Source organism: Haliotis rufescens, unplaced genomic scaffold (genome assembly GCF_023055435.1).
Source record: "Haliotis rufescens isolate VD_foot unplaced genomic scaffold, xgHalRufe1.0.p SCAF_3, whole genome shotgun sequence".
Classification (NCBI taxonomy): Eukaryota; Metazoa; Mollusca; class Gastropoda; order Lepetellida; family Haliotidae; genus Haliotis; species Haliotis rufescens.
In genome coordinates, this window is record NW_025964001.1 from 44362819 (window position 1) to 44377766 (window position 14948).

Here is a 14948-nt window from a genome sequence, read left to right on the forward strand (position 1 = left end):
TGGTTGCTGTAGATGCTATGACTCTCAGAAACGAGCTGGTGTATAAATATCCACAATATAGTAGCGCGGCCTGTGTTTTGTACATTCGGCAAAGTTCGTTTTCAAGATACAAAACTCATCTGTGCTGGTCTAAGAGAAAAGTCCTGATGCTTGAGTTGCTGATCAGAAACTCTGGAGGTGTCGTCGGACCTTCTCCTAATGTATTTTCCTTGTATTGTTTCAGAGAGGATTTTCAAGTGTTTTCCAATATTTTGGTTACACAATGACAGAATACAAGAAGAGTGTCCAAGAGGTGAGTAAAAATTATTTAACAAGTCTTGTTCAGCAGGTAATCTTTTTTTGTTATGAGAAATCTAGATCAGGTTTAGGTTTGTCATAAAACCACACCTAGTTCGAAAATCATAGAAGATAATACCGCAGGGTTTCATGGCTTATCGTATCGCGGTATTTTTAAAATCCCCAGATCGCTCCATACCCGACCGGGGTTATTTGGGTCGCTTATGTAGTAATATATTTACGTTTAGCAATTTTGAAGACACAATTCCATAAAGTCGTGATTGAGACCTGATTCAGTGTGACCACATTTTGTAAATGGCAAAGTGTGAGAAATTGCTATGTGCTTGTTATATGGAATATGTGGTCTTTTGACTGAAAATGTCGTGTTATACATGTATTGAAAATGTGAATCAGCGCGTGGAGAGGTGAATATACGTGATATTCTATCATGATTTTGGAAATTACTCGATTCTGATTGGTCAGACAGCGGTTGTCAAATCACAATAAACCCCCTCTGATTAAAACAGTGGAAGGTAATATTTTATAGAATAGTTCTTTTCAGTCATTGTCGGTAGGCATATCAAACACACTGGATTCTATGTTTTCAAAGCGTTCGGTTCAAAATTAAATTTAGCGCCGTTACATCTACAGGTAACCTAGCTCTTCATAGAAAACACAGTATGTTTATCTCCCAAATGTATTTATTCAACGAAAAACATCGTGTATATATTGCATCATAACATAATAGTTCAAACAGAAGCACAGACAACATGGAAACATGAGTGTAAGGAAAAGCTTACAGTATTACCCGGCTCTTGCCACAAGGAGGTTGCTTTTCTCGATTGCCAGTTGCTTTTTATTGTGAGTGTTGTAGGTCGGGAGTTAAAGTGTTGTTGGTTTTTATTTTATAACTCGACTTCTGAAGGACCGTGGACATGGCTACCCAGCGTATACGCTGCCTCGCTGTAATTAGACCGGAACTGCATCCACCCCACAGCAGAACATATAGCTGTGGTGCAGTGGTGAACAATAGTGCTTCAGTTTGCTGCTCCAAATGAACTATGCCTTGAATTTCGAAGTTTGATCCGTGATTAGATGTTACTTATTACACATAACTTAATGCACTATCAATCTGCACACCTTACACAAACTTGCCATGGGTTAACACATCTACAAACATAGGGTAGAATCGATATAAGAAAAAAGTTTACATTTATCAACATATGCAGTAGTTGTCCAAGATTCTCAATAATGGAGACATTTTATCAATACCCTGTACAATGCGGTCATAATATCTTTGTGAACCCTCGAACAAATCGGCGTGCACGTTGACCATTGATGTAAAAAAGTAATTCACGTTCATAGAGCCTGGTTTTGAGTATCATTCTGAGCCATATTGTCACACTCGCAATTGGATGAAGATCATTGCTATTTAATCCTAAAGGTCTTAAGGAGTTAATGTTGTGTCTTGCTTTCTGACAGTACTCTTTTACTTCTTGTTTTGGGCGCTATTTCGACTCTCACCCAGTGTGGAATCTGTGTCAGCGTTAAATCGAGACTGACTATTCTCCGTAGACTAGGTGGTAGTAATGTGTTTCTAGTTATACCCTTGTGTTTTGTTTGGTGAACACTATTTGGTTGGATTATATGCTAGGCGTCACCTTGAGGCATATACGTTTGACTTAGCTGACACAGAGGTAGGTGTTGTTTCCGGGAAAGAACTAAAAGCACTATTCAATATTTCTCATCCTTAGTACATGTATTAATCGGGGGCTAAAGTGGTGCCTTTTGGTATTGAGAAATATTGAAAAATGCCATGGCAAGTTTGATTCTGTTCATAGTGGTGTGTTTGTCCGGATCATATCTCTAAAACAAATATGTATTCTTTCATGAAACTTTGCACAGATGGGAACCAGGTTGTCATCTGGTGCCTCTTGCTATTTAGGGACTTTTTGAAATTATATTTCATCCGTTTCCATGGCATCAAGTTTGACTTTCACTCTCTTTATATTGGCGTGTACCTTCCATTTTATTGTTTTGAAAGTTCAATAACTACTCTTGTTTTCGGACAGACATATCAGACAGAAATTATCTCATCAGGCTGGACTTTAAGTAACAGTCCGAAGATTTGTTCAATAGAATCTATGGGGGCCGAGGGGATTTGTTTTCTTCTGATCCTCTTGTAAAGCATGTTTCTTATTGATTAACCGTTGTACTTTTCGTTCTTAAGGCAAAACCAGAAGAAGGAATTTGCGCTAAAGTGCGAATACGGATTACACAGGACCTTGTCCTGACCAGGGATGCTTTCCAGGCTCGATTAGAAATAGAAAATGGCGAAGAAGGATCTCTGGAAAAGATTGACGTGGACATTTTCATAACTAGAACAGGGGGAAATGGATCTCTTAAAAATAACCTTTTCTCTATTGGTAAGATTACGTGAAGTCAGTTTTGTAAATCTCATGTTTATTGTACAACATGGTTTAGGTAATAACATTAATAGCATCTTAAAGATGAATAAGGAAAGAAATACAACAGTAGTTTTCAAATATTCATTGATTTTGTTTCACATTATCATTGGGCGATTGTGCTTGTCTTTTCAAAACAGGTCAGCCAAAGTTAGAGGGGATCAGTAACGTGTCTGGAACTGGAACATTAGCCAACGGGGTCAAGGGTTCAGCTGACTGGTTGATTGTAGCTTACACAGGTGCAGCTGTGGATGAGGATGTCAACTATGATGTTGGAGGAACTCTATCATATTTTGTGGCTGACAAGGAATTCAACGTCCCGCTTCTACCAGACACAATAACTGTGACGCCAAATCCAAGTCTAACACTTGCCTACTTCCATGAAAAGTATGTGCAAGGCGATGACCCTATGACGACCCAAGTGGAACCCGTGGTTCCGTTCCCCCTTGCAGTAATGGTAACTAATAAGGGTAATGGGATTGCACGACAGGTAAAAATATCCTCTGGGCAACCAGAAATCATAGAAAATGAAAAAGGATTGCTTGTGTCGTTTAAAATCACCAGGGCACAACTAGGGATGGAATCCATTCAACCATCACTAACTGTTGACTTTGGTGACATCGTCAGCCGCGAGACCAAAACAGCTCGATGGTGGATGACGTCAACACTTAAGGGCAGGTTTTACAACTATTCGGCCACATTTGAAAATATAAATCCACTGGGTGATTCCCAGCTGTCTGTGTTTGAATCTATATCTTACCATGACATGATTCATCAGGTTAGAATTGATAGCATAGGTGCAGATGGCTTGGATGATTTTCTTGTCAATGACGTTGTTGACAAGGACAATCTTCCCGACAGACTCTATGACAGCTCTAATGGGTTTTATTCATATCCAGTAGATTCTGTATCAGCAATTGGATTTTCTAAAACAAAGGAGGAGTTCAGAGGAAGGAAGAAATATATGTATGTTGAGATCTTGGTTCCAAAAGTAAATGAGTCGTGGGTATATGCTCGGGTCATCAATAACATAACGCGAGATTTGTCATCAGAATCACTGCTTAAAGTTACTAAAGATGATGGTAAGAATATACTTATTCCTCAGAATTCTTGGCTTACTTCTTATTATGAGAACACATTTTACTTCCATCTGTTTGCTAACAATAACCACCAGTCTAACGTATCTGTTTATAATGCTGTGTTTGGTCCGAAAAATATATATCCACCAGTATTTCAAAATATACCACACACTTTAGAAATATCACCCCGTGAGCCAAACAGTGATATCCTGACCGCGAAAGCAACAGATCTAGACATGAATAATGTATCATACAGCATTGAAAATGGTAAAACATTTTCTGTTGATGGGCAATCCGGGGTTGTTAGAAATATAGTTCCTCTAATAGACGGGGACAGCTTCAACATCACAATTCTTGCATTCGACAATGGTATTCCTATTAATTCAGCAAGTAAGAACATAACCATAACGGTATCTACATTAGTATCTACAGAGAGCACACCTTCTATCACCATGACTAAAGATATAACATCGAAAACAGGTCCTACTACGCCATCAGCCCGTGTTTCTAACGACACAAGAGGCCTAACTTCTGCTTCACCCACACACATTTCTCGTGAAGAAACATCATCATTATCAACATCAAAACCATTCACTACTGGCACAAATATTGCTTCCACACCAGACTCACCTGTGGCAGGGCGTGGTGTGATTCCTGCCGCCATGTCCTTGTTACTTGGAGCCTCGCTTTTGGCTTCATTTTCAGTTCCTATTTAATTGTTAACTCAATGTTGTCATTCCATGAACGTTTTGTTTTGCATCGGTGATTTTGATATTGTTAATTATCTGGGTACATTTTGTCTTTTATCTTCTTACTTAGGTGTGGAGTATCTGTGTAGTATTTTGTATATTCTGTGGGTACATGCATAGGTAAAAAACCGAGTATGACTTTTTTTTAACGCTTAAGTTGACAGAAGCGCGCAGAAATAAATCACAACCACAGAGATGTAGAACGGTTGACGTTGAAAGGTATCGAACGTTCTGTGCAGTATGAACTGAGTACATGTGGGTACTAATGGGCTATAAAATCATAGGATCTCCGTTCCGACATATGCTGAAACTTCCTCGTAACGTTCACACGCGACGTCATCACGCTGAAGGTCCACAGCGGTGTAATTTGATCATGTAAATACTACTGGAGTAGGACATTGTTTTACCCGTATTCATATATATTAACTTGTTTCATTCGTGTTTGATTACCAAACGTAGTTACAGTTTCATGTATCAATGTCATTGTGATTTAACCCACATTTACAGCTGAAAGGTCCTTCCGTGTCTTGGTTTTTCATTATTCAAATATCCATAACCATGTTATTTGATACTGAAACGTTTCAGTATGTATTTTATGTTGCACATCTCATAATGTATGATGTGACGTTGGATTTTGTATTGAGACAAGATACTTTTCAGCTTCAGCTGCAAAACCAGTTATTTTCTTATAACCAAAACTGACCTAGCAACAATGTTATCTCTGTGTTATCTCTTTTTCTCAACAGGCTGAAACGTAATAACTTCTATTGTTTGAAGCAATTTCTTGGACATGTTTTTCCCATAAAATCCCAGCACCCACCCTCCTCCCGAATACCAAATGGTTGGTCCCTGACAGATAACAAACATACATGAATTTGTTCTCGTGCACTATACCTTCGACAGGGTGTAAGTAAAGGTAGGGGCATCATTACAATTCCCTTGATTTCAACCATATCAGTCATCAGTTGATATACGAAATGAAAGCAGAATAAATTGTGGTTGACGAAGTTTATTTTTCCTACCGAGTGGTCATAATAGATGTTGGTTTAAGTTTTTGAATGAGTGTTATTGCTTCATTTGCCTGAACTGGATTTAATAAACGATTTGATTTACCTTGCTGTTTATGAATAAAATGTCACAACTTGTACTTGTGTTGATATTTCTTTTTCTGAAGTGCAATGTCCTCCATTTACTGTTTCACCTGTGTTAATTCATTAAGTACTTACAATTATGAATTACTTGTACTCGTGCAAATTAAAACACGAAAAACAAAACATTGGTTCATAACTTGACATTAAACAGTAATTACCCACTATAGAGAGACAGGATAATCTCGCCATAGAGACATCTGTTACAGGGGCCATACAAGCTGAATTCGATCTATCTAGAATACTTGACCACAAACTTAGAGCATATTACTTCCGCGTTCTCTCCAGCCCCTAACCAAGGTAATATCATAACGTTTCTAAATAAATATGTATGGTATTGATTGTGTTTGTTGTTAAACGCTGCCCTCAGTAATATTTCAGCTACATGACAAGGGTCTGTAAATAATCGAGTCTGGACCAGACAATCCAGTGATGGACATCATGAGCATCGATTTACGCAACTGGGACACAATTGCATGCATCAACCATGTCAGCGAGCTTGACCACCCGATCCCGTTAGTCGCCCCATACCGCAAGCATAGTCACCTCTTATGGCAAGCATGGGTTGCTTCATGGTAAAAAAGAAAACCTGACAACTGCAAACCCAAATATAGACATGGGATAAGATTCCATCAGGTGTAAATCAATTGCAGAGACACATTTCTCCCGGGTAAATGAATGCACGTTGTAAGCGACCAGGCTTTTATATGTAGGACAAACTAATTCTCATTGTCTGATTTGTAATATCACTGAACAGTAGAAAAACAGTACACAAGATGCATAAGAAGGCACGCATGCGTCAAATCAGTGTTCGTTTTATCCTTATGTTAGCAAGAGGTGTCTTAACTGGTACTGAAATCCGGCCACTGCCCATAATGGTATGCATATTTATAGTGTAAACTTCTAAGACCACAACACCAAATATAATATATTGCCGTTCGAAGTCTTTTATTGCAACCAATATTTAGTCATGTGGAGAGTTAGCTGTTTGAATTTGTCGTCAAAAGAAGTCAAAAGATTTGCCGATCGCCGTCAAAATCGTAATTTTAGAAAAATATTTTGTGCATTTAGTCGACGTTATGTACAGTTAGGATCCATTGAAATACTCTACACCTCCACATGGACGGGTGAGAAAGGTGACACTCGAAGCAATACACGATATCGTCCACTTTTAAGGTTGGTTAAGTGAAATAGAACGAACAGAGATTCGGGACATCTTGGAAAACATATCTTTGGAATACATTAGGATTCTTTATGGGACAGTCGTAGCTCTCTATGTGACGATTTGGCCATCTATATGAGACATGTTTGTTCTCTATATGAAGGATTGAGTGAAGGTTTTACGCCGCTGTGAACAGTATTCCAGTCACATCAAGGCGTTTCCCTGTATAAAAGATGCCGTCTATACGTGAAAGATATGATATCTATACAATCTATACATTCAAACATTTTATTTATAAATGAGACTTGTTTTCTATCTGAATCGGGTGTCTTATTTACTAGTATTTGATACGTATATTGTTCACATTATACAGCAGCAAGTTAATGTTAACGCCATACTATTCCAGCTATACGACGGCAGTCTGTGAAAAACGAGTCAGGACCAGACAATCCAGTGATTGACATCATAGGTGAGGTGAAATTGGGTTTAACGTCGCGTCCAAGATTATTGCACTTATATAGCGACGTGCATGCACGTGTGTGTGTGTGGCTGCTTGTACTAGTCCGGACTGATGCCGATTTATAGTCTTAAGCCCACTGAGATGCCATGCCGCAGTTTAACATGAATACCCTACTCAGACTCCGAGCCGACTAGTCCTTGCTTTAACCCCTTAATGCCGAGCGCCAGATCTAGACGATTGACATCATAAGCATCGACCCACGCAATTGGGATACGATAATAACACAAGTACATGTGGAGACAACACGATGCAAACTTGCCTGAATATAATGTCCTTGAATATCACAGTATTAATATAAATTGTCACAGCTTGACAATGTAGATTTATGATTATATAACCATTCGAAATGTCAAAGTATGTACTTAAAAAGTCTTTGAAGATGATTCAGGTGATATAGGTGTCATGGTTGATGACGATGATCACGTGGACGATAACGACTTCGATGTAGATGAAGGGGATGAAATCGGCCGTGTTGATGCTGATGTTGTGATGACGTTGTCAATGATGTTGTGGCTCTACCTTTTGTCGCGAGTTCTTGCCGACGATGTAATTAAGTGGACAGGGGCGGTGAAGATGGTGAAACACGATTTATTATCTGTGAAAGATATAAATGGCATCAATATCATTTGATGTTCAGTCGAGGGAGCAAGAAGGTCTTCTCTCGGCTGTGGCGTGACAAAAAGTCCAGAAAATACAAGAATTTAGCATATAATAATTTGATATTGTAATATATTGCTAAAATGCAGTATTTTAATACAATTACGTTGAATAGAATAGCTAAATACAATATTCGAACGCTGTTACTTTAAATACATTGAATGTAACAATGGATGCTTTTGGCGGCACTCGTTAGGTGTGACGTCACAACATTAAAAAGTAGCATTTAATGATATTTTGTGTAAAACTATAAATATAATATATACATGGTAGAAATGGAACTGAATCATACCTTTCACTAATAATCTTACTTACGGGATGGTGCCTTAACCTAGTGTTTGAATTAGTAATCTTGTGCAACGCGATGCCTTTGACCGAGTAGGATATTCACAATTGATTACATTTTTTATTTAGATTTAGATCTACGATCGCGTTACCTATTCTATTGACTAGCTCAGCATGAAGAAAGCAGATAGATGAGGATGCATACCTGTAAAAGATATAAATGGCGTCACTATAAATTGATGTTCAGTCGAGGGAGCAAGAAAGTCTTCCCTCGGCTGTGGCGTGACAAAAAGGGACATTTGAAAGTTTTAACGTCACCCCTAGGTTTGCGCACACGATACTGCTGATAAGACAATCAGGAGTAGGAGTGAGAGATGAAGCTTACGTAAAAGGAAATAGCTATAAAATACCTTTATACATACATACGTACATGGACCAGCGATGGCCTCAGGTATTAATCAAAACACGAGATGAGAAAATATTCAAGAATACCCTACAATCACAGATGGACGAACTCATCAACTCCCTCAAAATTCAAATCCGACTCAAACTGACCCTAGACAGTGAAATATCAACGAATCAGCCAGTGATACTTTAACTGTTTAACTGGCTGACTTATTGATTCGTGAAAGACTTATGTTTCTCTTGACATTTAGTGATTTCATCATTAGTGCGATGTGCACCATCGTGTGATTGGTGGAACCCTGTTTTGTAATTGTTGAAAATTTAGTACCACATTGTTGAACAGTGATCCTGTTGATGAGAATATGTATTGTAATCTTCATTCACTCGAAAATGATGATGGTGATAAAGATGATGATATGATATGATACTCAATTCCAAATAATTGGTCTAATACATAATTTGTGGCAATGTTTAACTATTGTTTGTATATATAACATCTGTGGACAATAGTGTCATTGCAAACAAAAGTAGCGATTGTCACGTCATGTTGGGGTCCTTTTTAGACAGGGTTGATTATTTTTGTGTTGACTGAACAACCAATGGATACTAAATTTTGGTGACGATGTCGATATCCAATGTTGGGTGTTAAATGCTAAACAAACATTATTGTCACTGTTCACAAAAAGTGTAAAAAAAATGAGTATAATAACGAAGGTGTTTGTTATCTTCCAGATAACTGACTGTGTGTGTTATCCTCTTGATAACTAAAGTGTATCATATTCATGTTAATTAAGGTGTATTCTGTTGTCATGTACCATATAATTAAGTCCAGGTTGTTATGTTCCGGATCGTTCTAATTTTTCATTGTATAAGCAAAATGTTGTTCTTTATCAGGAATTGTGCAGTCACCCAGCAATCGTTAAGTCAGCTCTTATGATTTCAACTTGTATTAATTTTGTCACTTACATGGAACTAGGACAAAGTATTTATCTCACACTATGGGGATTATGCTAACGTTGCATTGTTTTTAAGAATTATGATATCAAACATCTACAAATTGATACATGCTTGCGTGTTTAGACATTATATATTTTTGATGTTTCAGTTCGCTATTGCACATGGTGTGGTTGTAATCTGGGGGGCATTAAGGGTAAAGATTATTACTTTATTTATCTATTATGTTATTTTATTCGTACTATGTGGGTTTTTAATCATTGTAAATATTAAACATTCACATACCTTCGTAACCTAGTAATATAGACATAGATGTAAAATTTACGTATAATTAAGAAAAAGATACATTGTCGCATTAAATAATGATGGCGAGTTTTAGTATTGTTTCGATGTTCTCGAATCTTGTACAGTACAGTCTAATTCACAATTTATTGAAGTTACCCTTCGACAAGGGTTCGGTATAATTCTTGAATTTATTTTTCCCTGTACTTTCAGAATTACCTTCTCATATGAGATAAAATAAGAAATCTCATTCTCAATTTTGTTCTTTATTTGTATTTAATACAATATGTACTGTTCACTTATATAAAAGTATTTCAAGTTGATTATATTATGTTCATATGATAAGCTATCGTTTGTGTGTATGGTCAGATATTTGTAAACTTGTCCTCACTGCTTTCCTATGTCACAAACTCAGTTTATTCGATGGCAATTGGTGTCGCACAAAACAGGCAATCAATGTTTTACTTTACACTATATCTTCATACCAAACATTCATCAAAATTTAAAATCTTCACATTTTTTTCCACACGTATACTTTGTTGTTGAATTGGATACTTCAGCGAAATAGGCTTACTCGAGGATGAAGAACGAATAAGCCACTGAAGCACGTCAGTGTATTTATGTATCGTTAGGACGGAAGATGACGAAACTTGTCTGAAATTCAATTGATAACCGAATTTCCACGTATGCTTCAGTGGTTCATTTTGCAACCGTCTTCTTAACTTTTAACTGGCTTGCAGGTATTTGAACATAAATCATGCTGTTTGTGTCTTTCAAAATGTTTCTGAAGACCTCTCCATCATTAAAAGCTTGACTGTCCAAGTGTACCCCGATTTCAAATGTGGAGACTAAAAATAGAGACAAAATCGTGTTGTTGTTGTTTTTCGTGCTCAACACGCTTTGTTTAGTTTGATTATGTTTACCAATATCTCAGCCTTACATTACTGTAATATTAATTCCCAAATACATTCAACTTTAATGTGATAAGTAGCATCTGTTCAAACAAGCGCCAAAACAGTATCAATGATTGATTTCACGCTAAATATATTATGCGCTTACAAACACATGTCAAAATTCATTTACCGGGCAACCTTCGACGGGCTTCGTTAATATCAGGAATCATGCCTCGCTGATGTCATTGGATATTGCACATAGTTTCACTTGTGATGCTGTAAATATATCTATTGGAACTCCTCATTCAAATTTCTGTTTGAGACGCGAAGTAACACGTATGTGTGACTGTGAGTACATATGCATGTAGACCGACAGACGACCCGTGAAGAGCCGGGATAGAATAGCTCTTCAGCAACCCATGCTTGCCGTAAAATGCGACTTTGCTTGTCGTGAGAGGCGACTAACGGGATCGGGATCGCTGACTTGGTTGATGCATGTCATCTATCCTAATTGCGTGGATCGGTGCTCATGATGTCAATCACTGAATTGTCTGGTCCAGGCTCGATTATTTACAGACCGTCGTCATATAGCTGGAATATTGCTGAGTTCGGCGTTAAACAACAAACCAACAAATAAAGAGGCCAGCCAGTGTGCAGAACATGTAAACAGGTTATCAAACAATTCAGTAAGTTCACAATCACAAATATTTCTTTCGCCAATCAAATTCATGGGAGTTTATTAATATCATCAATATGGGGTCCAGTGAGGGTGATATACTGGTTCAAACTGTTTGTTAATTTTGGTATTATCATGTTTGTTACATGTGATAATGTGTCGTTACAGTTTAACATACAGCTGTCCTCTTGCAAATTGACAGAAGGCCATGAAAATTGGTGTTGAGTAACAAGGACCAGCTGTAAATTGTAAGAAATGTTAAATGGTTAAATGTACTCTTTGAATAAATTTGTTTTTTCAAATCCCTACGTTTCTGATCATGAACCATACATTAAAAATGCTGAAAACATTCAATAAAGAGGCAAGTTAATATTTCGTGCTTTCTTTTATAATGCAGACATAGCTTTCGTTGTATTATCCACTAACATTTTTGTTGCTATTGTGAATACCTAAACATGTTCCTCGGTTAGGTATTCTCTGTGATTGTTGGGAAAAAAGAAGAATATAAGAATAAATCATACATCGAAAATAACAACAACTCTCAGTCGATATTGATCTTTTATACATGGGAAGAGTATAGGTGGAGACTGGCGTCGTCAATTATTCCAGGTAGGCTAATTTTACCTCCTTCTTTTCTTAAGTAGTCGTAATGGGAATAGTCGTCACGGAATAGTCATCATGGGAGTGAACTGTCAAGGAATGCACGCTTTCAGATTTAATTGAGGTTTATGATTTTACATTGATAATATGGAAATTCAACTCAGTGTATTTTCGCTTATGCAAATTATGTTCTATCAATTAGTAAGCACGCGTATATTGTTGAGTCTATCAAACAGTCTTCTTTGAAGATAATATTGTTCTTGTAGGCTACATCTCTGGCTCCATTCCTTGCAACGTCTGAATTGCCGTTCCAGATTGCATTCATCTCACCGTTCCTTAAGTTCAAATGACCAGTGCGGCTTGCTGTGGGAATTATTTTTTCTGTTGCCAACTGACGAACGTGCCCTCTTCTTATTAGCTTCAGTTTTATCCAAAGCAAAGCAAACTGAGTGTAGGCTTGATTGACTTATTGTGTTACATGAACACTGTGTTGTATCCTGTCAATAGCATTATTAAAGTGCATATATTTCTCGATACGTTTTCTTCTATATTCCATAAATTCACCTTAACAGAGGAATTCGTTATATTGGCAAGTTGCGAGGCACAATACATCTCGTTCCTATTGCCGCTAGTCAAGTGCAGCTGCAATCACTTTACAAGCATAAAGGAGAGCGTTATATTGCGTAACCACAGATTCGGGTCAGGGCGCACCGGACGTACGTGACAAGTCCGCAAACATCAATTTCGGCACCACTCTTTCTTCTTTCTTAAATGCAATGGTCAAACGCTAAAGAGCAATCCCTTCCCAGTAGGCATATGGGATTTTATATCGAGATAGATATTTTCTCAGGTATACCTACAAAACCAGATATATTTTTTTTATTTAAAACTATGAGCCTGATTTTTTGTGAAGAAAAACACATTGCAACAATGTATTTTTTGTGGCAAGTTCTTTTTTCCGAGTAAGGGTATAATTTATTTTTTTCGAAAAAATGCCTGCCCGTATCTGTTCGTGATTGTAGATCATCTTTCACCATACCAGTTTCTTCGCCGAAATTACTCGTAATTAAATTTATTCGTAATTATCACCACCATTTCACTTAGTCTGGTATCAACTTACAGTTTGAGTTGACATAATAGCATGTAAGATGCATCGATTATTGTACTCAGAGCTGTTACCTTCAGCAGGTGTCCAATTGTTGTCAAGTTTCGGCTCGGCTCTCTCGTATTAAAGATCTCTGATCTTTTCATTTTGGTTGTTTCGAGCGCAGAATGTTAACAAGACGATGAAGAAGCGAGACTTTCCCTGTGCATTTGACCATGCATGTAAATTTCCAGTAATGTATACTTGGTAAACTACGGTAATGTAATTGATGACCGGTACTCCTTTGTACTCGTTTTATTTGCCTTGTACCTGGAACATTACATCCCGCGTGTACGCCCCTCCTGGTCCTTGGAGCGCCACCATGATTGTTCCGCCTAATCAGCAGATGTTGCGCTCACGGGCCGAAACCGTCATCCTTGACATTGCCTCACTTGCAAGTGAATCAACTTTGTTAATCCCTGCAGCGTGCCATGTAAGGGAGGACAACCCGTGTCAGTTGTATGAATTAATTAAGACTCGGACATCGTACCACTAAGCGATCTTTGTATTAAGGCGATAGCAATTTCTAATTGTGAACACGGACTTACGATTTGATAAGGTCCTGGTTTTCTCTCTGACCTAAGTAATAATAAATGGGATCAATAGCTCAATGGATCTGTTCATGTTTTGTGTCAACAGTGTAGGAAAACATTAGTGACCCTCTTTCTACAGATAAAGAAAATACAGAAAAGTAAATATTGCTATGGCGAAGATGTTATTTGTAAATATTTATCTTCGCAATCGTCTTACACTGTAGCACGCAAGACTCAGAAAAAGTATCTTTGGGGTAGTCTCTCCACCGAGGGGTTAAACAGGACACTGCCTTCTGTAAATATAAGTCGTTCTGAATGACACGTTTCATTATCAACTGCTTTCATAGGAGCGTTGGGATACAAGTGGCTGATGGTTAACGCCGCAAATTGCCTTAGGAAACTGCGATCTTTGTATTCATTATCTTTGTATTCATTATGTTTCTAGATTTGACCTTCGTAGGTTTCACCAGGTAAAGGCATTGCTTCACGTCGGAGGTATCTCGCAGAAAAAAGTGATATGCCGTGGTATTACTTAATACTGTTCAAATATTATTTCCATCGGTTTCATGATCTTGAAATATTTACTAACTTCTACGTTGGCTTCATTTCACTCAATGTATAGCCACTGTATAATCGCACAATAAACATTAATATGTACACATTGAAACATATGTAACCAAAGACGATTATATATTGTACCATATACTACTCAACGTTTGCTAAGTGTTAAATACAATTGTCGTACAAAATGAATGTTATAAATGTGTAATTCGTGTATTGAGTCAATATGCTGTATTACAATGTGACACTTACACCAATCTTACATTCGGGTATTTCCGTCAAGTTTGGAAAAAGACACTGGCTTTGTCAATCTTACATTCGGCTATTTCCGACAAGCCTGGAAATAAGAGTGACTCTGGCCTTGTCAATCTTACATTCGGCTATTTCCGACAAGCCTGGAAAAGGTTGTGCCAGCGCCCTCTGTTGGCAGATTGCACTTACTCTTATCTGACAGTCCACTGTAAGTTAGGTCCATGACACCTTTTATCACTTACCTGACTAGGCTTCTTTGTCAATCTTTATTACCCATTATGTATAATAGCTCAGTCAGTGGGGCCTC

General features: G+C 37.7%; 1 protein-coding gene across 3 annotated transcripts in view; it reads left to right on the top strand.

Annotated features, from left to right (window-relative positions):
• Nucleotides 1-5714, top strand: part of LOC124124111 — a 31722-nt gene extending 26008 nt beyond the window's left edge. For all 3 annotated transcript variants that reach the window (XM_048402993.1, XM_048402994.1, XM_048402995.1), the window contains 3 exons: nucleotides 224-292; nucleotides 2507-2702; nucleotides 2882-5714. In XM_048402993.1, coding sequence (XP_048258950.1) covers nucleotides 224-292; nucleotides 2507-2702; nucleotides 2882-4536 — 1920 coding nt within the window. In that variant the 3' untranslated portion in view covers nucleotides 4537-5714. The remainder of the gene's footprint in view (nucleotides 1-223; nucleotides 293-2506; nucleotides 2703-2881) is intronic.
• The last annotated feature ends 9234 nt before the right edge of the window (nucleotides 5715-14948 follow it).